The sequence below is a fragment of the Drosophila arizonae genome, chromosome 2 (assembly GCF_054131065.1).
Source record: "Drosophila arizonae isolate 15081-1271.41 chromosome 2, UAZ_ARI_1.0, whole genome shotgun sequence".
NCBI classification, from domain to species: Eukaryota; Metazoa; Arthropoda; class Insecta; order Diptera; family Drosophilidae; genus Drosophila; species Drosophila arizonae.
In genome coordinates this window covers 13,426,828-13,452,857 of record NC_142922.1, presented here as the reverse complement: position 1 = coordinate 13,452,857, position 26,030 = coordinate 13,426,828, and the positions used below count along the sequence as shown (strand labels likewise).

The 26,030-nt window shown below is 42.6% G+C and overlaps 5 protein-coding genes across 23 annotated transcripts in view; 3 read left to right on the top strand and 2 right to left on the bottom strand.

Annotated features, from left to right (window-relative positions):
* pyd (zonula occludens-like protein polychaetoid) overlaps positions 1-20,744 on the top strand; it is a 114,271-nt gene extending 93,527 nt beyond the window's left edge. For 11 of the 19 annotated variants that reach the window (XM_089461811.1, XM_089461812.1, XM_089461817.1 and 8 more), the window contains 11 exons: positions 1,596-3,152; positions 3,229-3,856; positions 8,785-9,018; positions 9,232-9,863; positions 10,549-10,700; positions 10,764-10,863; positions 11,857-12,091; positions 12,157-12,448; positions 13,126-13,258; positions 14,567-16,755; positions 17,861-20,744. In XM_089461811.1, coding sequence (XP_089317937.1) covers positions 1,596-3,152; positions 3,229-3,856; positions 8,785-9,018; positions 9,232-9,863; positions 10,549-10,700; positions 10,764-10,863; positions 11,857-12,091; positions 12,157-12,448; positions 13,126-13,258; positions 14,567-16,755; positions 17,861-18,084 — 6,376 coding nt within the window. In that variant the 3' untranslated portion in view covers positions 18,085-20,744. The other 8 variants (XM_089461821.1, XM_089461822.1, XM_089461824.1 and 5 more) reach the window with 4 other exon arrangements.
* Positions 19,170-21,862, bottom strand: LOC108621339 (armadillo-like helical domain-containing protein 3). The gene is made up of 6 exons (XM_018018602.2): positions 21,662-21,862; positions 21,400-21,607; positions 20,889-21,342; positions 20,418-20,792; positions 19,775-20,355; positions 19,170-19,719 (listed from the first exon to the last, which is right to left on the bottom strand). The coding sequence occupies exons 1-6, from the start codon at positions 21,713-21,715 to the stop codon at positions 19,310-19,312; spliced, it is 2,082 nt and encodes a 693-aa protein (XP_017874091.1). The 5' UTR covers positions 21,716-21,862; the 3' UTR covers positions 19,170-19,309.
* Positions 21,863-21,956: 94 nt separating this feature from the next.
* LOC108621341 (ubiquitin-conjugating enzyme E2 N) lies at positions 21,957-23,028 on the top strand. The gene has a single exon (XM_018018604.2). The coding sequence runs from the start codon at positions 22,215-22,217 to the stop codon at positions 22,668-22,670; it is 456 nt and encodes a 151-aa protein (XP_017874093.1). The 5' UTR covers positions 21,957-22,214; the 3' UTR covers positions 22,671-23,028.
* Positions 23,029-23,317: 289 nt separating this feature from the next.
* IscU (Iron-sulfur cluster assembly enzyme) lies at positions 23,318-24,598 on the top strand. The gene is made up of 3 exons (XM_018000747.2): positions 23,318-23,525; positions 23,725-24,231; positions 24,291-24,598. The coding sequence occupies exons 1-2, from the start codon at positions 23,439-23,441 to the stop codon at positions 24,100-24,102; spliced, it is 465 nt and encodes a 154-aa protein (XP_017856236.1). The 5' UTR covers positions 23,318-23,438; the 3' UTR covers positions 24,103-24,231; positions 24,291-24,598.
* On the bottom strand, positions 24,586-25,776 carry LOC108609066 (vasotab). The gene is made up of 3 exons (XM_018000749.2): positions 25,616-25,776; positions 24,798-24,992; positions 24,586-24,737 (listed from the first exon to the last, which is right to left on the bottom strand). Exons 1-3 carry the CDS (start codon positions 25,641-25,643, stop codon positions 24,679-24,681), a joined length of 282 nt encoding a protein of 93 aa, XP_017856238.1. The 5' UTR covers positions 25,644-25,776; the 3' UTR covers positions 24,586-24,678.
* Positions 25,777-26,030: the final 254 nt, after the last annotated feature.

Genomic DNA, 26,030 nt, shown 5'->3' with positions numbered 1-26,030 from the left:
GATTTCAAAAGGAAAATGAAAAATCCCAAGAATAGAGCTGGAAAATATTTGTGCGGCGGCGACAAGTGTAAATTAGCTGCAACATAAAAGGCCGCCCGGCCGGCTGGACGGCTGACTGTCAAGACAACTGAGCTGGGCTGGGCTGGGCTGGGCTGGGCTGCCAAAAGCATGTGAGCCCACTTGGATAAAAGCTGTAGCTGAAGTCGAAGTTTCACTGTTATTTCAAGCGGAATGTTTGCCCAGCAAATACCTGGGCAGCGCTTCGCTATATCTGCTTGTTGCCTCCTCTTCTTCAACTACTTTTTTTCGTTTGCCGCATATTTGAGCAGCTTAATTGCTTAGCTGAAGGCTAGCCGGACTGTCAACGGAAAGTAAAATGCGGCACAGATCCTCCAGCTGGGCTCTGCACCGGCATCGGCGGCTCATGCGCTCTTAGACATGTTAATTATGTCGGCGCAGACATGCAATTTCCAGCATTATCATTATCACATACACACACACACACTGACATATCTATGTATATAGGTTTGCACATTTATCTACAGTCATGTACTATTTAGTTTATTTTTACATTTTCCGCGTCATCCTCTTATGTTCCGTTCCAAGAACAGTTTGCAATAGCTGAACAGGTATAGAACTGAATTACGTTATATACACATATCTTTATATGTATATACTTATATAGCTGGGCCCGCATAGTGCTATTGAAGTACGGAAGCCGCTTAGCTGCCCCTATATCACTCTCCCTCTCTCCTTCTCTCTCTCACTCAGTCTCTGTCTCTGTTCTCGTGCTCGTTTCGCCGCTTCGGCTCATTTCACGCTCTATTCTATCCCCTGGTGTCTCGCGTCAAGTTGGGCACAGACAATTGGCTGTCTATTAGCGTATGACTCCGATCCGAGCACAACCTGATTTCTCTCTATGGCCAGCAAGTAACCAGATATTTAAGTATTTACCATTGACGATCTCGCCACGGTCTACACTCTCTTGGCCTTTTATGCTTTAGAGCGCTTTAGCAGCTGTTGCTACTGTGTGTATTTCGTTAATTATTGCTGCTAGACTAATGATTGTATAAATTTCCATTTCCACTTCAAAGTTCCAATAGAACAAGGTCGCCTCCCAATGACCCGCATCGGTGTGCAGTGGCACAAAACCGATTATCGAAGTCCGGTCACGACGTGGACCTGAGCTGGTCCATAGGTTTGACATATATTTCACTTACAATCATAATAGCTTGAGCCACGACTGTATAAATTTTAATTACCTTAATATACATCAGTCAGTTGTTAATAATAACAAAAATTAAATAAATATATGAGATATACATTTAGAATTTTATATGATCTACGGCTCTATTATTATATATTATATGAACTGAGATGATAGATAAATAATGCGTAAATATAACATAATACTCATTATATTATGAGAATAGCTATAGAGCATTATATTTATCTATAGATCGAATTATATGATATAAGATAATACGATATAATTAATGACTATTAAAATTAGTTAGTTTTTTCGCTAATTTAAACTTCGTTCAAAGTTCTCCGTATGATAATATTAATCTTTCTCTGCTTTCTTCTATTTTCAGTGTAAATGATCGCATCATCACAGTCAATGGCGTCTCGCTGGAGAATGTGGAATATGCCACGGCTGTGCAGGTGCTGCGCGATAGCGGCAATACGGTCACACTGGTCGTGAAGCGCCGCGTGCCACTGAACGTGGCAGCAACGAATCCCGCACAGCATCAGCACTCGCACAGCATGAGCTCCGTGGGCCTGGGCCTGACCAACGGCAATGGCAGTGGCTTGGTGGGCAGCCAGGCGCCCAGCGCCGCGATGTCCAGCATGAGCCAGCCGAACTCGCTGAACTCGTCGCTGGTGCAGAACGGGAGCGGGAGCGGCGCACAGCCCATCAAGGTGACGCTGAGCAAGGGCAGCAAGAAGGACGACTATGGCATTGTGCTGGGCTGCCGGCTGTTCGTCAAGGAGATCTCGACGAAGGCGCGCGATCAGCTGACGGCGAACGGCTACTCGCTGCAGGAGGGCGACGTCATAACACGCATTCACAACACGAACTGCGCAGACACCATGAGCCTGAAGGAGGCCAAGAAGATCATCGACGGCTGCAAGGAGCGGCTCAATTTGGTCGTGCTGCGGGACATCACCAACCAGGCGGTGGTCAATCAGCTGAACAACTCGGGCCATCAGCAGGCCAATGCGAATCTGTATGCCACGCACCAGGCACAGGTGTCCGGCTGCAGCAATAATCTGGATGACGCCTATCTGCCCGGTGGCGCCAGCTACTCCTCACAGAATCTCTACGTGCAGCCGCCCACGCGCACCTCCAACGGACCCAGCATCAATGGCAACGGCCTCAGCGAGGAGAAGAGTAACCTCACGCCGCGTGGACGCTCCCGTGGCCCGCTCATGGACGGCGTCTCGCTGCAGCAGCTGGACCGCCCTGTGACGCCCACCAATGGCGGACGTGGGCGTGTGGATGAGCCACCGAGGCCACCACCGCCGCGTGCCGCCCAGGAGGACTTTTATAGCTCGCGACGCCAGCTGTACGAGGAGCGCCAGAGTGCCGAGCCGCGTTTCATCTCATTCCAGAAGGAGGGCAGCGTCGGCATTCGGCTGACGGGCGGCAATGAGGCGGGCATCTTCGTGACCGCTGTGCAGCCCGGCTCACCAGCGTCGCTGCAAGGCTTAATGCCTGGCGACAAGATACTCAAGGTGAACGACATGGACATGCATGGAGTGACGCGCGAGGAGGCGGTGCTGTTCCTGCTCAGCCTGCAGGATCGCATCGATCTGATAGTGCAGTACTGCAAGGAGGAGTACGACGAGGTGGTGACCAATCAGCGCGGCGACTCCTTCCACATCAAGACCCACTTCCACTGCGACAACCCCTCTAAGGGCGAGATGGCCTTCAAGGCGGGCGACGTGTTCCGTGTGATCGATACACTCCACAACGGCGTCGTCGGCTCGTGGCAGGTGCTGAAGATCGGCCGCGGCCACCAGGAAATGCAGCGCGGTGTCATACCCAACAAGTCCCGGGCCGAGGAGCTGGCTACGGCTCAATTCAATGCCACCAAAAAAGAGATGAATGCCAATGAATCACGTGGCAATTTCTTCAGACGACGTCGGTAAGTCTCCAAATGTCATTACTCTTAAGGATGATTCCTCTCTAATATGTGAGTCTCTTCTTTTATCTCCCGCTAGCTCCACACATCGCCGCTCCAAGAGCCTCTCGCGCGAGAACTGGGACGATGTCGTCTTCTCGGACAGCATTTCCAAGTTTCCCGCTTACGAACGCGTCGTGCTGCGCCATCCCGGTTTCGTGCGACCCCTCGTGCTGTTCGGTCCCGTCTCCGACCTGGCCAGAGAGAAGCTAGCCAAAGACTATCCCGACAAGTTCTGCACCCCGCTGCAGGATGACGACAAGACCAGCAACGGCAACGGCAGCAGCAGCGCCAACGGCAGCGGCAACAGCAAGTGTCGCATCGTCCGGCTCTCGCACATACGCGACATCATGGATCGCGGCAAGCATGCGCTGCTGGACATAACGCCCAACGCGGTGGACCGCCTCAACTATGCACAATTCTATCCCATTGTCATATTCCTGAAGACCGACAGCAAGCACGTGATCAAGCAGCTGCGCCACGGCCTGCCCAAGGCGGCGCACAAGAGCTCCAAGAAGCTGCTCGAGCAGTGCCAGAAGCTGGACCGCGTCTGGTCGCACATCTTCAGCACGCAGCTGGTGCTGAACGACGAGGAGTCCTGGTACCGCAAGCTGCGCGACTCGATCGATCTGCAGCAGAGCGGCGCCGTCTGGATGTCCGAGTCTAAGGTGAGTTCGATTTGCAAACTCCACTACATTCAGTGCATCAACAACTTGAACTTGAACTCGAACTTGTTGTTTGCTGTCTAGTGTCTTGTGTACACGTAGTGCCTAGCCTAGTTATAAGTTCAGTAGCATTCATAGTGTCGATGTCGATGTCGTTGTCGTGAAACTCTAATCATATTTACATACTTACGTAACTTGATAACAGAAACTACTTACGACGTAACTTAATATGAGTGAGCATGTCGACGCCGGTGATGGAGCTCATGCAAGAAATGCTTTCCAATTAGACTGTGTTAGACCTTAAGATTTGTTGAAGCTGAAAATATTATTTTATGAGAAGAAAAGAAGTAAAAGAATACATATATATTTTATTGTTTACTTTTTCTTATTTCTTTAAATTGATTAAATTAAATATACATAATATGTTTATCATAATAGGAATTCAGACTATTATTATGACGTACAGTGACGAGCAAAACTGTAACACGAATTCATTGTTGCAACTTCAAGAGTCTGTATTTTTGCTTCTACTATATGGATGTTTAAGATCTTAATTTTATTTTGTTAGTATGGTATTTAGCTGTCTTACCTAAGAGTTTGAAATCATTCGGTTGGCTGGAATAATTATAAGAAATAAAAATGTAAAGAAAGTCAAATGTTACAGTTTTGCACCCGGGTCATTTTTCAACAAATGTATTTATTAATAATTTTTTAATAATTAATGCATAGCACTTTTGACTTTTTTTGCTCATTAATATCATTTGCCATCATTTTTGTGTACCGTCGCACCATTTCAGCAAAGTCGCGCACCAAATGTCCTTGTTCCTCTCCAACAGCTCTTTCATTCCATTTGGAGCCACCCATAATTCGCAAGCTGCGATTTCACATGACTCCATATATTTTCAATGATATTCATGTCTGAAGAGTATTCAGGACACTTCAGGGACTTGAATCCTTGCCATATTATCCACTTTTTGACCAAATTAGACGTGTTCTTTGAGTCATTGTTCTGCATTTTTCAGTAGTAAAACCCATATGTTCACTTAATTCTCCCAAATTCTTTTGTAAAATGATCAGGTATTGCTCATGAAACGTTATTCCATCGATTAATACCAAGAGTCCAGCACAATTTTTGTTTATTCTCCCCCAAACCAAAAGAGAGCAGCCACTGCGCTTGACAGTTTGCCTTACTGTAATGTTACAGTCAACAGACTGGACTGTAGGATCTCTATGCTAATGCCGAGATTATCCATATGACTCAAAATGGTTGTTCATTGTTTCATCTGACTATATTAACAGTTTCAAGTCATATGGACAATTCTGGCATTAGCTAAATGCTCCTACAGTCCAGTCTGTTGACTGTAACATTACAGTAAGGCAAACTGTCAAGCGCAGTGGCTGCTCTCTTTTGGTTTGGGGGAGAATAAACAAAAATTGTGCTGGACTCTTGGTATTAATCGATGGAATAACGTTTCATGAGCAATACCTGATCATTTTACAAAAGAATTTGGGAGAATTAAGTGAACATATGGGTTTTACTACTGAAAAATGCAGAACAATGACTCAAAGAACACGTCTAATTTGGTCAAAAAGTGGATAATATGGCAAGGATTCAAGTCCCTGAAGTGTCCTGAATACTCTTCAGACATGAATATCATTGAAAATATATGGAGTCATGTGAAATCGCAGCTTGCGAATTATGGGTGGCTCCAAATGGAATGAAAGAGCTGTTGGAGAGGAACAAGGACATTTGGTGCGCGACTTTGCTGAAATGGTGCGACGGTACACAAAAATGATGGCAAATGATATTAATGAGCAAAAAAAGTCAAAAGTGCTATGCATTAATTATTAAAAAATTATTAATAAATACATTTGTTGAAAAATGACCCGGGTGCAAAACTGTAACATTTGACTTTCTTTATATTTTTATTTCTTATAATTATTCCAGCCAACCGAATGATTTCAAACTCTTAGGTAAGACAGCTAAATACCATACTAACAAAATAAAATTAAGATCTTAAACATCCATATAGTAGAAGCAAAAATACAGACTCTTGAAGTTGCAACAATGAATTCGTGTTACAGTTTTGCTCGTCACTGTAGTGTAGTTTCAAGAACTTTGAAATAGGGAACAATTTTGTATATTATTTTGAATTGAAATTAAGCATTTTATTTTATTATTATTATTATTATTTTTCTTTTTTACAATTGGACTTCAGATTAAATATATAGTTTCGAAAAACTGTGAAATATATAAATAGGAAAATAGGGAAATTTAAATTAAGCAAACCTGAGTTAAAAGTTTTTTTTCTTTACTTTTCCACTTTACGTCTATTTCTTAAGCATATCGAGAATAATTTACTTAATCCAAAAATTTGTTATAATAGTCTTAGACAGATATATGAAAACAGTACAGTACAGTAATCTCTCGGAAAGTATCACGCCTCAGTTGACTCTTTTTAAGGTGCGCAAATAATTTTGCATATATTTTTAGTTTAAATACAATTCAATTGAATTAATTCCCCTGTTAAATCGAGTCTATAATTATTATTTATGTCTTCGACTTGCCAAATTTTACAATTCCCGAGAGATCACTGTAATGTTGTCCCGCACACAGACACAAGCTTAGCTAACTTAAACTCTACTTTAACTAATTTGTATTTATTTAAAATAACTCTTTGATTCTTTTTCTACAACTGGTTATGGTCAATATTTCTAATTTGTTTTTCTAACATTTTTTCCCCCTCTTGAAACACAAACACAAACCAAACACCTCATATGCCCTACCTCTGACACATTCATGACTGTACAATGTTGAATAACCCTCCACCCCGTGTGTGGGAAGCAGCTTCCCGAGTCCCCCACTGAAATGCTTTTCCCCCCCTACATTGCTCAGCCCTGCAAGCTAGCTTGCTGTCGCCCCACTTCGGTCTCGGTGCCGCGCTACAATCCGGCTAGGTTTAGGCGCAACTCCTTCTCGCTAATACCCCTTAACGATTGCACGCTAACACCGCCGCCACGCCCCCCGCCCATTGGCTACGATCCCGGGCAGTATATGCACGGCAGCTTCGAGCCGCGCAGTCGCCAGTCCTACAACATGGCGCCCATTCTGAAGCCCGCCTCCTCCATGCCGGGCAGCAATGGCCACCTGCTGGATGACGGCGGCATTGATGGCGCCTCAGTCGATGAGGACGCCGCCTCTCACTCTCAGTACCACAGCTCGCAGCCCAACTTGCTGAGCAGCAGCAGCAACAACAGCTATCACTATCACCTGAACAGCAATGCAGCGCGATCGGCTGCAGCCGCCCTCCATAGCGAGCGCAGCGGCCAACGTGCCTCGGCAGCTGCCGCCTGTCTGGGTCGCCGTGCCGTCTCCATAGAGCGACGCACCACGCCCTACTACTACCACGAGCTGTTGCAGAAAAACGTATTCGATTCGAGTCTCAACCTGCTGCAGGAGAAGGAGAAGAACAGCAACCTGAAGCTCGACTCGACGGCCAGCTCGTCCACCAAGACGCTGCCTGGCAGCAGCCTGGCCGCTGTGGGCGGCAAGCAGGGCGGCTCGCTGCCCGTTGCCAAGCCACAGCAGCGGCTGGCCAGCAGCAGCAGCAGTGCCAAATTGGCAGCTGCCTATGGTAGCTTCGCCTCGACGAGCGATTTGCTGAGCAATGGCAACAGCAGCAGCGCCGGCACCTTGGTCGACGATGGGGCGCTGGAGCAGGCGGGCTTTGGGGTAACGCCAGCTGCTAGATCTTTAAACTTGGCCTTCAATAATCTATCCAATCAGATAGCCAATTTGAATAACTTGAATAGCAATAGCAACAACAACAACAGCAACAGCAACAATAATAACAACAACAATGCTGACAACAACAACAACAACAATAATAATGTGGGCCGCAGCAACGAGTGCATTGCATGAGAAAAGAAAAACAAAAACATTTGAATCTAGTTGCCATTGCATGTAGTTGTTTTTTATTACTAAATATAATTTACACAATGAATGTATCTTTTATCTGTGTATGTATGTGTGTGTGTGTTTGTACATATGTGTGTAGTTAGAGCATGTTCTAAATGTTGAAACTGTCATCACAAAACCCATTCCACATCAGCATACAGCTAAATCTATATTTACATACATATATCTATATATACATACATATATTAATATATATCTCATTTATTTGTATCTTTATAATCTTAGCTTAAGCCTATGCAAAAAGAATCGCTCACTTTATAGCTAGAGTAGAGTGAGGTATATCTTTAGCTAAACCATATACCAAATATTTGATATCAAGTTGCTAACTAAATGTTAATCGTTTTCATTTGTTTCTTTTATTTACATACAAACCAAAAATATATACAATATATCATCATGGTCATTTCCTGCTTAATCATCCCGTTACACACGATGCATATTAATCAAAAAATTAAAACAAAAAAAAATCCAAAACAAATAAAATTACCAAAAATCCTCAACACAACATCAAAAATTATCAACAAAAATAACCGAAATACTCAACAAATTGTCCTCGTCCAAAACTAAAAAAAAAAAAAAAAAAAACTACTATATATTATTATCTTGTGTTCGTCCAACAAAAAAACCAAAAAAACAAACAAATATTATTATTATGTATTCAATATGCTTGGCAATTCGTACGAATTTCAATCAATCGATCAATCATAATTTGTTATGTTTCATTTACGTTTCTTGTTGCTGTTTTACAATCAAAAAACGACACAAAACGTTGGTTGCTATTTCCCAATTGCCGATTACCGATAACCGATAATAATTTGAATATGCTCTCGCGTTAATTTTTGCCAAATCTCGAATATCGCTAAACAAACTTATATTGAAATTCAATTAACTTGCCTCCGCTCCTAACGTGCCTATATTTAACAAACAAAAAAATAAAATCAACAAACCCCAGCCCGTCGAATCCCTCTCCGATGATTTCCTATTCCCCATGACCACATCCCGTTTATCGTATGCATCAAGTCCCGAGTCTGACTTGGAGCTAAGTCCCGGGCCATCCGCATCATTGTCGCTTGGCAATTTGCCGCAATTGGTTAAAGCGAGCTCAGATCCATCGATTGCCACTAACCAGGATAACTTGGATAGGGATAGAGACATAATTGGTGAAGGACTACCACCTCCATATACGGTAAGAGGCTCAAACAAAGTAAACTAAAGAAAACAATCAAAGTCCATTTCAACAAGTCGCGCATGCGCCCTACTAAATCAACAAATTGCGCCCCGCTTTGGACATAATCTAGATTCATCATCATCATTAGCAGCAATCTAATCATATTAAACCCAATGTGTGCTAATCTATTTCGCTACCCTTCACTCCTCACCTGCAATGCACTGCCAACAGGTACCGTACGACCACGGCGTACAGCAGCCACCGAGTCGTCGCCAGACCCTCGACTCCAGCAAGTACAGCATCTACGGCACCAATGGTCCCCAGCAGCAACAGCAGCAGCTGGCGCAGTCACAGCAATCCCAACAGCAGTCGGGTGATCCCTCAGCGGGCTTGGCACGCCCCCAGTCTCTGTATGGCATCAATGCCCCAGATCTGCCGCCGCGCATCGATCGCCAGTCCAAGCCAGGTGATCTGCCCCTGAATACGTCGGGCAGCTCGTCGCGTAACGGCAGCTCTGGCGGCACTCTGGGCCGCAGCGCCCAGGAGCGCCTCTTCGGCAAGGCTGTGCTGCAGGACGACGTCCAGGCCGAGTACGTGACGCGCAATGCGCTAGTCGGTGCCGGCGGCGACACAATCGAGAGGCAGCAGCAGCAGGCCTCACTGGAGCGTCAGGCACGCATGAATGCAGCCATGAGCAGTCCGGCCCAGCACAAGGCCAATGGCAACGGCAACGGCGGCCCCGCCTCCACCTACGACAGCGTCTCCAGCTACGACTCGTACAACAACACACAATTGGCCATGCAGAACCTCGGCCGACTGGGCCCCAATGCGCCCGATGATCTCAAATCAGTGCCAAATGCAAGGTAAGACATTGTCCCAGATGCAAATGTAGATTTATAGTCGAGCAAGGCCAGCGAGACAGATCACTTAATTTGTCTTCTTAGTATACAATTCGAAGGGGTATACATATGGTTTATTAAAGTTTATTGAAATAAAATTATTTTATATAATGATAGAGCGTAAGCCATCAGTCTAGCTAGACTTCATCCATTAAATAGTTAATAAAAAAGTTCTTCACTTACCCAATTTTCGGTTTTATCAATTCCTAGCTGTTAAATGGATGGAGTCCTGCTAGGCTGATTGCTATCGTATCCTATCTCTTTCACGATATGTGATCTATTGGGTCGTGCACTAATCTGGATTATTTCATTGACATATTAAATATTATAAAGTTTCTGTGATATGTATATGATATATAATCCATAATCTATGATATTTGATCTGTGAACTATAAGATATTGTAGAAAAATTTTATGTTTTCTATTATATTATAATCAAACTTAGGAGTTAATAATTGAACTCGAATTTAAAAAGATTTTAAAAATTGAATATAAAATATATAAAAATATATATATACAAAAATATTATAATAAATCATACAAATATAAAGTTACTATGGAAACAATCGCTACTATAGCATTTATATATTTTATTATTATTTATTATCATATTATTAATATTAATTTCAATTTCCAACAATTATTTCAGTGGACGCCCCTTGCCGCCTGTGGGCCAGCCGCATGACTATGGTCGCTCCGCACCACACGATCATCGCGCCTTTGCGGCGGCCAATGATCTGAATCGCCAAAGTAGTCCCGGCAGGCCGCTCTATCACGATATGAATGCATCCCGTAATATTGGTAAGAGTATGCCCGTATTGCATATCTATATATTCTAAATTCACCCTTGCACATTCTCGACAGATCCACGCAATGGTACGCCGCAGCGACCTTCGAATTTGGGCTTGGACAGCAGCCCACGCAAACCGTTGGTGGAGACCAAAACGGATTATGGCAAATACAGGTAGGTTCATTCGAATGCGCTCTACTCTATCCATATGGAGCTCTCCATTAATGTCTGTGAAATCATATATGCAATTTTTACTTTCTCTTTCTCTAATTTTAACGCCATTTGAAACGAATCGCATGCAATTTCAAATGTTTCGTAAATATGCAAATCTTTTGTATTCAATTCAATTATCGAATTTCGCTTGTTGCCCGTTTGTTGTCGTTCAATCTCACTGTCCCGTGTCCGTGTAGAGGCTACCATCTGCCTAATCCTCATGCACATCAATTGCATTTCAAATACACATCACATCGCATTCAGACGCCCACGGCACTGCAGATCAGCAGCCTGGCGCGTCTCGGCGCCATGGATGCACCTGCAACGGGCCTGGGGCCCTGGAGTCGTAGACCCATTGCAGCGCCACGCCTGAAAATGTCGCCTATGTTGCCAATTGTCTCAGCCTACGATACGCTCGTCTAGAAAGCCCCACAACGAATCAATTTCAACGAATTTTTGCATCGCCACAATCAATGTCCACATAGAGTTTCCATTATATAGTCATAGTATCGGGGCTTTCAATGAAAGCTTAGATATTGTCGATTGCCTGCATTTAAATTTTGTTTTATATTTCTATTCATAGTCTATTGCGAAATCCTTTCATCCCCCATTTCCCACTGTGTATATAGACAATCTTCCACAAATGCAAATGTCTATTGTGCAATAAACGAAATGAGTATTACAAAAATAATCGAATTGTATTGTGTTTTAGTGAATATCATAAAATATCTATATGCATTTATCTATCTTTATATATAATCTTCATAGTTTATCACACGTCCTATAATTATGTCAAATTTTTTCTCTTTCTCGCTTCTGTTTGTACCCATCCACACGATTCATGCAATTTGTTTATATGCTAAACCACACACATACACACACATACACACTTGAACTTTATGTGCAAAATACCATATGCCATCACCACCCACAACCACTGCACCACAAACGCAGTCGGAACAATTCCGTTTCGGCCGCCGACTACAGCAAGCTTCCAAAAAATCCACACGGCGTTGTTCAGCCCACGAATGCCAACAATGGCGGCCAGCTGAATGGCAGTGCCACGCCCAGCAGCAATGGCAGCGGACCCTTCAAGCCGGTGCCCCCGCCGAAGCCCAAGAACTACCGACCACCCGTGCAGAGCGGCGGCAGCAGTGGCAGCGGTGGCACCACGCCCTGGGAGAATGGCGTAAGTAGCCCACTAGCCCATAATTTTAGTGCTGTTGCATTTACTAAATTTTCTTTGCATTGCAGGACTCTGGCTCACCGCGGTCGCCCAACGGCTTCTACTATCCGCCCACGCCTTCGCACCACCATTATGGCCAACAGACGCCGGCGCCCGGCTCACCGCACCAGGGCCAGCCCGCCTACGGCGCCAACAATGGCACCTACGGCCAGGCACCGCCTCCACAGCCGCAGCAGCAACCGCAGCAGGCACAGCAATATAATCAAGCTAATGGTTACAATGGCAACAGCCACCACTACAATGGCGGCAGCGGCACCGGGCCCTACATAGCGCCACATCGCGGCATGCCACCGCCAATAGGTGAGTGGATGCATATTCAAGGAATACCTAGAAATTACATGTAATTATATATAAGCTAGAGAAAATCAGATGGGAATTTAAAACATTTTCAATATACAAATATTTTAAATATAAACCTAAAGGCCTTATTAGCCATTGCTCAATTCTGTTAGTTTTAAATTTATATTAATTTTAATGAATAGTTAAATTTCAAATGAATAGATTAGATCTCCATATTTTTAAATAAAATATGTGTCTTTATTTTTAAGCTATTTGTGAATCATATTATTCACTTTTTCTTTAATCTAGGATAACAATTAACATAATAACAATAATAATAATAATAAAAGAATTAATTAAATAATAATAAAAGCTTCATTAGCCATTGCTTAATTTTCAGTTAATTTTACTTTTATATAAACTCTAATGCCTAATAAATAATTAAATTTTAAATAACTAAAATGAGTGTCCATATTTGTAGGCAGAATATCTCTCTTTATTTTTATTCTATTTGTGGAACATTTAAAACATTTTTTAAAATATAATAAATTAATATAATAAAATATATTAATATTTTATAATATATATAATAATATTATTATTATTTATTTTACATTTACTATAATAATATCGTGTATATCTTACATAGTTTATTTGTAAATTTCCACAACTAATTTGGAATTTGTTTATGGCCACAGGTAATATTCCACCGCACACACCTGAACGTCATGCACTCGATTTGGCTGGCAGTCGGGAGCAGCGAGGCTCCGCCTTCGAATTGTATCGTAAGCCACAGATTGGCGCCGCTGTGGGGCACCATCACAACATGAGGTAAGTGCAGATGCCGTGTGTGTCCAACTACATTGAATATTCCCAACCCAACCCAACCCAACCCGAAGAGAAACTGAATCACAAAACAGACTGAGAATTTCTAAAGCCAGTTTGGTGTGTGAGTGTATGTCTGAATGTGTGTGTGTGTGTGGATGTGTGTGAGTGTGGAGATTCCTTGAGATCTAGTCCAATATAAAACTTTACACACCTTGTACTCCGTACTCTGTACACTGTTCAACAACTCCACATTTCTGTTAACGAAAAATGTTTTTATTTTTGTTATATGTCATTTTGTAATTTACAATTGTTACCACAATCAATCAATCAATCAATCAGTCAGTCAAAGCTCTCATACTGCCAATATATATTCATAATCATGCGGTTGCTGGTCATTATGTTTAAAAGAAAAAGTAAAAGAAAATTATAAAAACCATTCGCAATTTTTCACAAAACGCACAAAAAGCTCGCATAAATCCGAAAGATAAATTCTTCTTCGATTTGAACTAGAGATGAATAAATAATTATTGTATTTTGCAATAACCAAAATTATTAACCAAAAATTCCAAGATTTAATCACATTTGCTGATTCAAATAGCAACTTGAAAATCAAAAAAGTAAAAAAAAAAAAAAAAAAAAATACATAAAAAAAAATAACGAAAATAAAACATTTTTCGGGTTAACTTTTTACCACATACAGTTCTACGTAGTATCCACTATCTTATGCTAGACATTTTCTCTCTTTACATACACTTTATCATAATTTATACTCATGCTGCGAGTATTTCTCCATTCTGAACTATTTTCTATAGACTTTCAAGAAGGTTTTGGGTTCAATTAATTAAATACTACATTAAATAATGATTAAGCTTTAAAAAAAAACAAACAAAAAAAAAACTAACTACTAATTGACTTTTAGTACTCTCATAAACGTTGCTTGAGTTGAATACATAAACATGGTAAATGGTTACATTTTGTTCATATATCTGCAAATTTGGTTATTTTGCAAAATCTAATAAGTATTTATTTTACTTATTTAAGTATATATTTATGAGCCTCTTGATATGCGCTTGTGTGTGTTTTTTGCGAAAGATTTGCAGAAAGTCGCGAGAGTCGCGAGTTTGCAGGGAACACTCTTAAAAACAAATGTAGAAATGCTGGCTTATAAACCGAAAGCGAATGCTTTATGGGCTGCCTCCAATGCAATCTTCTCTATTTGAAGATCCATTCCTTAGTTTCCATAAACAGGTTTATCCCTATATAAAAAAAAACTTTCTGCTAACCCCCATAAAAAACATTCAAAAACTCTAGCGAAATGGAGCCGTACGATGAGCGCTATGATGATTATTATGCCATGCCGCCACCAGCACCACCGGGTCACCCACACCCACATCCGCACGCCCAGCCGTATCCGCATCAAATGCAGCGCTCCCGATCCGCTCCTCGATATCCCAATGAGCGGCCACCGCATGCCCAAGATCCCAACTACTACAGCCACTACGGTACAGGCAGTCGTGGCTACAGAGGCCACGAAATGCAGCCCTACTACGACGATCAGGGCATGGAGCTGGCGCAGCCGCCGCCCCTGCCGCCGCACAAGAAGAAGAAGTCGGTGCTGAAGAGCCCGCTGGCAGCGCTGAAGAATGCGCTGATCAAGACAACGCGTCCGCTGCGTCGCATGAACAGCATGGTGGAGCCGGAGCGCAAGCCGAAGGGACTGCGACGACAGCAATCGATGCTGGAGCGTGGCGTACAGCGGCCCTACTATCCGGACGAGTATCCCACTTATCCGGCGGGCTTTGAGGAGCGGCCACCGTTGCCGCCGCCAGGCGATCCGTACTATCGCACGCACTACCCGCAGCAGGAGATGATGAACAGCACGTACCAGAACCTGGAGAGTGAGGATATCTATGGCAATATTGCCGGCCCAGTGCACCGCATGCCGCAGCAGCAGCAGCAACCGCCGGACAACGGCTACGGCGGCTATGAACAGTACGATCTGTATGCGAATCGCGCCTGCATCGACCTGGAGCGGCGCCAGGCAGAGGCCGCTGCAGTCGGCGGACGGAGCGGACGACGCATTGTGCGCCGGCACAGCACCACAACGGCAGACCGCGGTGGTGCAGCAGCATCCGGCCGGCGCCACATGCCGCAGCATCCCGGCAGCGGCTACGAGCAGCAACAGGCGCACGACATTTACCAGACCCGCCAGGGCGCATACATGATGCCCGAGCAGCGGCGGGCGCCCAACTCAGAGGTCATGACACGACGTCGCTTCTACCCGGGCGCCGCCAATGAGCAGGGCGAGGAGCCAGCGGAGCCCATGTATCAGTCACGACGGGAAATGCAGCGCGAAATGCAGCGCAATCATCTGTATCAGTCGAAGCGAGAGATGCAGGAGCGGATCATTCAGGGCAAGCGGGACATGGAACGGGAGTTGAGTGCGCAGAGCAGTAGCCAGTCCGAGCGCAGCGACGATCGCTCCGAGCGTTCCGGCGATGGCAACTACCACTCGAGGCGAGAGGCGACGCGCAGTCAGCTGCGAGAGCAGATCTATCAGACGCGGCGCGAGGCATTGGACAGCATGGCTGAGCCCATCTATGTGAGCAAGCGGGATGTGGGACGGCCGGCGCCCATCTACGAGACGCGCGAGGAGAGCATTATGCAATCCCGCGAGAACGAAACGGACGAGAAGAAGGAGAAGGAGTGTAAGACGGAGCAGGTGCAGGTGGAGATTAATGCACAGCCCGAGGAGGCGCCAGACAGCACGTTGAGTCGCTCGGACCTGCAGAAGTCCTCGGACACGGTCATTGAGAATACATTGACTGCCGGAGCGGGTCAAGCGCCGCTGGTGCAAGACGAAATCGATGCGGATGAAGAGGCAAACGAGGCAGATTCCTCAGCAGAGGCCACAGAGCAACCCACGGCCATTGAGAGCAACCAGCACAACGAGGGCATGTTGGCCAGCGAGACGCAGCAAAACATGTCGGATGATGTGTTCGAAGCCGCCGACCAGGTGACCCCGCTGCCCCAGGCGACGGACTCCGCTGCCATCGGAGCCGCCTCGCCGCGTGCTCTGCGTGCGCCCTTCCACATTTCCAACATCTTGAAGAGAACAGCGCCGCCGCCCAGCTCGCCCAGAGCCGACAGCTGCACCTCCATTGAGACGCAGTACACCTCGCAGGCCAGTCTCCCGGTCGGACCTCCAAATGCGACCAGCACGCCATTCAGCAGCAGCATGTCGCTCCCGATTGCGGGTCCAGTGCCAGCCAATGGCAATGGCAATGCGGGTCCATTTCCCAGTGTGCCGCGCGAGCCGAGCACCACGCGCGGCTTCTTCGATAGCAGCGGTGGCACGCTGGCGGACAAGCTGTGGCATGTCTCGCTCCAAATACCGCCGGGTGCCATTCCCGCCGGCGTGCGTCAAGAGATCTACTTCACGGTCAGCGATCCCCGCATGGGACAGGCCGTAGGCGGGCCGCCGCTCGACATGGAAAATGGTTGGTCCACTAGCTTTTTCTACACTCTCGTATTGCTCGTACTGCTCGTATTGTTCGTATTGTGTTGTACCTCCTCCACTACCACCTATTGCCACTACAGCAACAGCAATAAGCAACAACAGCAACAACAACAACAGCCACTACAGCTACAACCAGCAACAACTATTTACTAAAGCAAATTCACAAGTTTCTATTATTCTTTCTTTTTTTGTTTATTTGTTTTCGTATTTATTTATTTTATAATAATTACTATATGCAAAAACAATTCGGGCTTTTTTCACTTCCAAAACTCATCATACCATATCATATGAGTTCTGGAAGAGTTTTCTGTTGTATTGTTACTGTATATTATTTCATATATGTACGTAAAACTAACTCTGTAGTTGCTTGCACTAACTCTTACTTATGGGTAATTTGTTTATACTAATTGCTGAAAATGTATTTTTATAACTGTTTAATATATATGTAAAGTGCACTAACTTTTTAACACATATTTCTCGTCTAAACATTCTGCATATTCATTACCAAAAATATATAGGTTATATTTTAGGCTTGACCAAAAATGCATAATCAAATATTAATGAAATACAAATCTATTCAAATTTTACTTAAAATCATATATCTATACATGTATATATATTATATAAATTTTTCATATATTTTGGGCATACATATGTATTATTCTTTCTTTTAAATATAATTTTCTTTAAATGAAAATTTCATAAATGAATAATGTTATATGGAGTCAAAACATATGTAATAATATAATATAATAATTTAAAAACATACAAATAATGCACGAATATGCTGATATTTATGCACCTAATCTATCTAATTTGTGTTAAAACTATTTGATAATATCTACAAGTACTTCTCCAAAATCTTTCGATTTCCTCCCCTCCTATAGATAAATGTTATGCTACACCCTTCACTATATTTCTCTTACTACACTAGCCCTTTAACACTTAGAAAACACAAATCTGTCTTATTATTTTGCTGCTTCTCAAAAGCAATTACACACACCAACACAAGCATCTACCTGCAATCGGCTTTATGACATATACAGATGAGATAAGTGTTAATCAATGTCTAATATTCCCCGCAGGTGAAACGATGCTATCGCCACTCGTCATGTGCGGGCCGCAGGGCCTTGAATTTCTGGTGCCCGTGACGCTTAATATACCCCACTGTGCCGGACGTACTGCATCATTGGGACTGGCGCTGAAGGCGACTGACAGCGAAAAGAATCTACATACCGAATGGGATAATATTGATTTGCCCAGCAACGCGGCTGCACACACAGTGTCCGTCAAAGTGGACCACTTCTAGACAGTTAGTTATAGCACATTACGTATCCTCATTAACAGATCCACATGCAAATATACGATTTGAATGGACCGCTCTATAATCATATACAATATTCTCAATTGTAAATAAAATCATCTGAATTACATTTAAGCCACAATTCCAAGACAAGCGCGCAACAAATAAACGAAACTTAGGCATTGATTAGAAAAAGGTTAATTTAATTGAAATTCTATTTGTTAATTGTGCCTTTAAGTGATCGAATGCTTCTGAGCCAAGTGTCGTATAAATAATATAAGAAAACGAGCTAAATTTAATCAAATAATATTTAAAAAAAAAAATTAAAAATTAAAACGAAGAAATCTGTATAAAAAATTAGCTATAGTTTGATAAAAAAAAACAATGTATATTTTAATAAAATTTATTTACCCTATTATTGTATTTTACAAACATTGCATTATTGTAATCGAATTTTGATATTTTATTCTATGTAATTTGCGAATTGTTTTTTACCCACGATCCGCTTTAGTGCATTGCAAATGTTGTATACAAAAGAAATACTTTTATAAATCGCGTAACTACGCTTAGACTAAGAAAATGCCTATATAGCCAACAAAATGAATATATATATAAATATATATACTATGTACCCAAAATGACTTTTTGTATGCAAAAGAAATAAAATCACTTTGAAGCTTGGGAATAAATAAAGCAGCCACAGCAAATATAAACAATAAAATGTTTCAAAATATTTTCATTGCTTCATAACAAAAATTTAATTATAAAATGTCTGTCATGTAAGTATTATTTGTATTATTTTAAACTAATATTTTGTATTTCCTACCATTTTTATAGACCCTTAAGACACAATGGATTTTCTTAGTTAACTAAATGTAAAATGCGCTGTTTGAAAATGTAGACAAATATGGGAAATATATTTTAAATACATTTATAATGATAAATAGTAGCGTAGGCATATATGTACGTATATATTCTTCCAATATATATACATACATGCATATATAGGTTTATTTATTATGTATTATCTGTATATATCTCTATGTATAAGTGTATAAATTTATGTATAAGTGCACTGCTCGACAACGAAAATTAACAAAAGCTCGCAAAAGCACTTTTAATCTTATAGATTACATAGACTTTATGCTTCCAGAGATTGAATAATTAGGTTTTACAATTACATAACTACACGCCAGGAAACAATTTTAACAGTCTTGGAGTATATGGGCTCCTACGTGGATGGCGTTGTTGTTGGCGTAGATGCGGTTACAGCCGTTGTCAGCAGCACATCCTGCTCGGGTATAACGGACACAGCCTCCTTAACGTAGCCATAGATATGTTTGCGCGTATCATTGACCACATCGCGCACCATGGCCTGAAAGAAACTGCTGTGCAGCGGTGCCTCAGCGTATCGCTCGTACTGATCGAGCGAGTCCTGCAGCTTTAAAGTAAGGTCATAGTTTTTGCGAACGACATCAAGTATTTGTTCCTCTGTCGGCGTGGACAAGCCCTGCTCGGCCAGCCATTCCTTAATTTTGTTTTGAAAGTGCTTAACAATGGCGAGTATATTCACAAGAGCATTCAAGAGTTTAATGACGTCGTCCTTGTACTCGCACTCCGGCATTGTTGTGTAGCGTAAAACTAAAGAGAATATTAGATATAGCTGCGTTTAAGACATTGACCTTTCTTGACATACCCATGGCATGGATTTCCGTAAAGACTTTCTCCTCACGATTCAGCTCATAATAGAGCTCGTCGTAGCTGTTCGTTGTGGCCAGGAATGTGTCGCCGTAAGTAATGAACAGATTGAATATGTTGACCACCTGCAGCGACAAGTGGAATATATTGCACTTTTTGACCAGCGTCTGCTCCTGATTGACCAGAAAGCGCAACAGACCAATCAAGGCCGACCACAGCTCCTTCCAGGGATAATTCAGACGAACGCGGCAACGTTTCTGATAACATAGAATGCGATGAATGACCCCAATGCAGAGCAAATACAGCTCCATGGGGAATTTCTTCATTAAATGCGAGACAATGAACTCCACCAGCAAATCGAGTAATGTGGCAGCCAGAGGCTGCGATTTGCCTACGCGGTCCACATTTAGCTTGCGATGGCGCATTTGGGCGCGATGTAGCATCACCTTAAAAGTTAAGTTGCTGTCGTGCATCATTGAGTTGGCATACTGATCCTCCGATATGCAGGTGAGTATCAGAAAACAAAGCTTCAGGTTGGCAATGCTCGATTCGTTTTTGTTATCTTGCATCACAATCGAACTGAAAGGGCATACGAAAAGAATCAGCGGGGATCGCTTAACTGATATTAAGGCTTGAGCTACCAATATTGAAAAACGGCCACGAGCAGGTTTGTCGGATATTGAGTCATGTCTATGATGGGTGCATTGGCCAGATCAGGCGTTGGCTGCGTCAGACTCAATGTGTTGCTCGGCGATGGTGGTGCACTCGACTCCGTCTGTGGATGAGCCAGCGTTGTGATGAAATTGCGGTTGAGATGCACTGCCTCATAGAGGGCGAGCAATAGGCCATTGTTAGCCTTGATCTGCTGCACACGCTCACAGCCTTCGTCTGAGACAAACATGTTGCCAACCATGCTTGACAGCGACGAGAACCACGAAGAGGATTGCACGTTGTTTAAACTCTGAATGTACTGGCGGCAAAAATCAATCAGCGACTGTGAGATCATTTGTCCATATCTACAATAAAATAGATAAAGGGTCATTATACCATACATTCCTTATCGCGCACACTCTGATAGTTTTCAGCGAGCAGAGCATTAACTGATTATTTACCCATTCAATGCGAGCTCGTCGGCCAAAATGGAAAGCTGCACCACATACGGATTGGTTGCCTCGTGCTTGCGATAGTTCACCAGGATGGTAAGCAGTATAACAATATCGTGGCCATGCTGAGCGCGAAACGTGGGGTCGCTTAGCAGGCGTACAAACGCATCGAACAGGCTGTGCATCATGAGGTACTCGAAGAGCACATTCTGCCCAACATCTGTGCCAGTCACCAGCACCAGCAACAGTTTAAGGCACATGAACCGGGCGTTCTCCGTGACGTCGCCAAGCAGAATTCGATTGCAGTATTGCATTAGCAGCTTCAGCCATTCATCCATAGTCTCGTGCCCAAAGATCTCGTTCAATATGTTCGAGCTGGCATCCGTATTGCACTTTCTGAATATGCCATAAAAGAGTGAGCATAATGTCTGGAGACTGTTGCACAGACGTTTGGGATGATCCTCTACAGTAGTTAAGGAGGTGTTAATAGATATCTTCATTTAAGTATTGCAGCTCTTACCCCTTGAGGTGTCCAGCATTTCGATGCATTTCTGGAAAAGCGTATTCAGATTCGGTTTAACCACTTGCAGCTGTTCGTTGTTTAGTTTGCTGATTTGGTCCTCCAGGGACTCGAAATTGGGCTGCAGCAGAAAGAACTCGTTCCAGAACTCTGGGCTATCAGCGCTGGGATCCTCTCCGCGGCAGAGCAATTCATAAATGTAAACAACCTAAATAAAAAATGAAAATATCAAAGACGTTCGATGTATCATATTCGTGCAAACCTTTTCTTTTGGACGTTTTGTGGAACCGCTGCCGCTCCGTTTGCGTGACGTCATCGTGAAAGAAACAATTTGTTAAACTCTGGAATATTCAACAATTCGTTGTGGGTGTCAGCTAGGAGTGATTGTCAGGCTATTGTTGCTACTTTTGCTGGTGGTTCGACATTAGGGCCGTCACTTAATACACGTTCATTCCAATGAATGGGATTGAAACGTGTAGGCAATGCTGATTTTGGTTAACACTTTCCAACACTGCTTGGCCAGCTGTTGTGCAAGTTCATTCCATTTTCGGAACTAGATTTCTGTTCAGGTTTTAGGCACACAGGAAAGTTTGCTTTTATACAACGCTCGATCAAACTTATAAATAGTTGTTTTATAGGGGAATATTGTAATACTCCTATGCTCGCATTAATAATTCTTAGTTAGACAGGTGCAAAAAAGTTACTCATTCGCTGAACCCATACATCAAAAGGCGAATATCTTCTTGTCGTTCTTAACAACAGAAACGACAGCAACAACTTGGACTAAAACATAAAAAATAAAAGAAGGTCAAAACATGTCCAGTCTGCCACGTCGCATCATCAAGGAGACGCAGCGCTTGATGCAGGAGCCGGTGCCCGGGATCAATGCGATTCCCGATGAAAACAATGCACGGTATTTCCATGTAGTTGTCGCCGGTCCCAACGATTCACCCTTTGAAGGCGGCGTCTTCAAATTGGAGCTTTTCTTGCCCGAGGACTATCCCATGTCGGCGCCCAAGGTGCGTTTCATTACAAAGATCTACCATCCCAATATCGATCGCCTTGGTCGCATTTGTTTGGACGTGCTAAAGGACAAATGGAGTCCGGCATTGCAAATCCGTACCATACTATTGTCCATTCAGGCGCTACTCAGCGCGCCCAATCCCGACGATCCCTTGGCCAACGATGTGGCGGAACTCTGGAAGGTGAACGAGGCCGAGGCCATACGAAATGCACGCGAATGGACGCAGAAATATGCTGTCGAAGACTGAAGCAGCGCAAGTTCTGCGTGCTCTTAAATCTCCTTGCGTGCTGGCTGCCGGTGGAAAGGGAGGCGTATCAGCAAACTTTTTTCTTTTTTTTAGGGATGGGCAGCTCATCCTTCGTCCCACAAACAACGCAAAACAAAGCAAAGCTAACCAACAACAAAACCGGTAAAAATAAGAAGAGAATTAAACATTTTTATAACACATTTTTTTGTATATTTAAATAAGTCAATGCCGAAGATATGGAGATGGCGATAACAATGAAAATATAATAATAATGCTATAATAAACGAAACATTACAAAATTCTATGTGAAACAATGTCTTATTTAAGCTCAATCAATAAATTATATGTTTAACTAATATTTCAATTTGTAATTAATTTCACCTATGGAGAGGTGGAGATAACAGTGCAGATTGCTAAATTTAAAGTATACAACACTGAAAATTCAACCTAAACAAAAGCAATGATGCCAAACAAGAAATCATTTAATATCAAATAACCTGTGTGCGTATTTACATACATACATACATATGTATGCACATACAGACGCATAAACTCATACACAAAAGGAAAAATATTTTGGTTCTAGAAATCATGAACGAACGATTAAAGCTTATTGGTACCGTTCTCGATTACAATAGTAAGCAGTTCATTGAGCTGGTTCGATATAAATTACGCAGCAATCAGTGTGTTTTTGTTCCTGCTCGTGCTGCAATTTCACAATTATTTTGAACTCTGTTGCTTTGTGGAAAGTAAATTTTTGGAATAAATATGTCCTTCATTAAGAAATCCTCGCGTCTTCTGCAATCCCAGCTGCGTCGGGTGCAGAGCGTGCCAATAGCTTTATACCATGAAAATGTAAGTTTTAATACAAATTTTTGCCGCACGAAATTCCCTTTCGTAATATGTTTTATACTATAAATACGCACATACACACACACATGCATATGCATGTATGTACATATATAATCACATTAACGATTTGTTTTCATTTTCCTTTGCACGCGGCAAGATAAAAATTACGTGCTGATAACTAAGTTTGCGCTTTTAATTACAGGTAGTTGAGCACTACGAGAACCCACGCAACGTGGGCTCATTGGACAAAAAGGATGTACGGGTTGGCACTGGACTCGTGGGAGCACCCGCCTGTGGAGATGTTATGAAACTGCAGATCAAAGTCGATGAGAATGGCAAGATCATCGATGCCAAGTTCAAGACATTTGGTTGCGGTTCGGCCATCGCCAGCAGCTCGTTGGCCACGGAGTGGGTGAAGGGCAAGTCCATCGACGAGGCGGGCAAGCTAAAGAATACAGATATTGCCAAGGAGCTGCGTCTGCCGCCTGTGAAGCTGCATTGCTCGATGCTGGCAGAGGATGCCATCAAAGCCGCCTTAGCCGACTACAAAGTCAAGCAGCAGAAGAACGAGACGAATTAAATACATATACTCAAGTTACATACAATTAGTAGATATGATAACCGATTAAGAGTTATCAATATTAGAAAAACTATATACATATATACAGTTATTTTGCATTGAGTTTTAGATTATTATTAATGTGGCTGTGTAAGTAGTTATATAAGTGCTCACTAAATTCATACTTATGTAGATCTCTTCATTTCCAGTTTGTGAGATTTGGGATTCAGGAACTGAATAAGGACTAGCTGGAACTGATCCTAATTGAACGATCTATGAATATATGTGTGTGTGTACGCTTTGGAGTGACTGGACCCCATCTGAACGGTCATGGAATATGTGTTTGGCTTAGAGGGTAGCTAATACTGATGGACGATGGCTACTTATCTAAAAATTTTTTTTTTGTGAATGGACAATATGATTGCAGTGTGGATGGAAGCCAATTAAATCTTGTAGTTATGCAAAATTCAAGCTTAATTAATAATCAATTAAATGTTTAAACGATCTGAATATAAAATGCGTTTATTGATCGTTGTTAATATACATTATTTGCTGATTTTTCCAGTTTCAATTGCAAAGGTTCGTTTATCGCGATTTCTATGATAGACGTACGCTAACTCCGCCGCCGCACTCGCCCTTTGACTTGACCTCGAATGCTGAAAATTAAAGATTTTATTTCAGTCCCATTTAAGATTAATCAATCAAGATCAACTCACGATCGTCAGCGTGCTGGCAGTTGTAGTTGGCCATGACGCAGGAGCTGCCGAAAGTTAAGAGACGCTCCTTGCTGCCGTTCTTGGCCTTGGCACAAACGGGCTCGTAATCGTCTCCGCAGGCGCGAGCACAGCTATTAACCACCTTCTTCGAGTCCTTGGCCGGGCTAGCGAGCACGAATGCCAAGAGGCACAGAGCTAATTGGCAATAAAGCAAAATACATTATTACACATACGTAATACACTTTTAATAGCATATTGTGTTTTAGACCGAGTTCCCTGAATTGAATATACATATACTTGTATAAATTGCCTATTTTTGCTAATCTCGGGAATTGGTTAGGTCAGTTTGCTCTGAACTGCCATCTACATATATATATAGGTCAATATTTATATTTACTGAGAGATTTCATTATCGCAGACAAAATGTACAAGTATTACCTGGTATACTATAGAAATACCATAGGATTGTTGAAATCGTTTTTATTTCACTGGTAAGCTTTTCAATTCTATACAAGTTCGCTGATTATTTATTAAATATATACACATACATATACACATATACTATACTTCACTCTTATCTAACATTTTACCTATACAGTAAAGTTTAGCTGGTCTGGACCTATATATGTACATACATATATATGTATGTATATACCTGCCTGAACTCTTGTAAAGAAATTTGCTGCTTTTAAATAATAGATTTTTACTTTTACGTTTGTCAACAAATTTTGATATACAAATGTACAAATTATATGTAATTACATATATGTACATACATACGTCCCGTTGTGGACATTATGCAGTAAATAGTCACTTACCCAGAATGGTAAACAGAGCGAAACGCATTTTTATATTTCCAATATTCCAAAAGTTTTAGAGCAAAAAATAAGCAAAATTTGGCACAAACCGGCTTTGAGTCGAGCTAGAATAGAACTGAATTCGAGACTGTGGGATTTATCACCTTTATATACAACAAGTTCAGCTCAGAGCGTAGCTGTTGAACAATAGCCGGTGACACACACACACACACACACACACACACATAGGCTGATAGACATGAATATATATACATACATATGTGCGATGATCGGAATCTCTCATCCCACACTTAAATTACAGTGTATTAAAAAGTAGACAAGCTTTGAAGTGCATCGTTATTTGTATGAGTAGGTAAAAATGGCAATGGACGGGGACAACGACAGTGGCCGGGTCGATGAGAACAAATGGGAATTG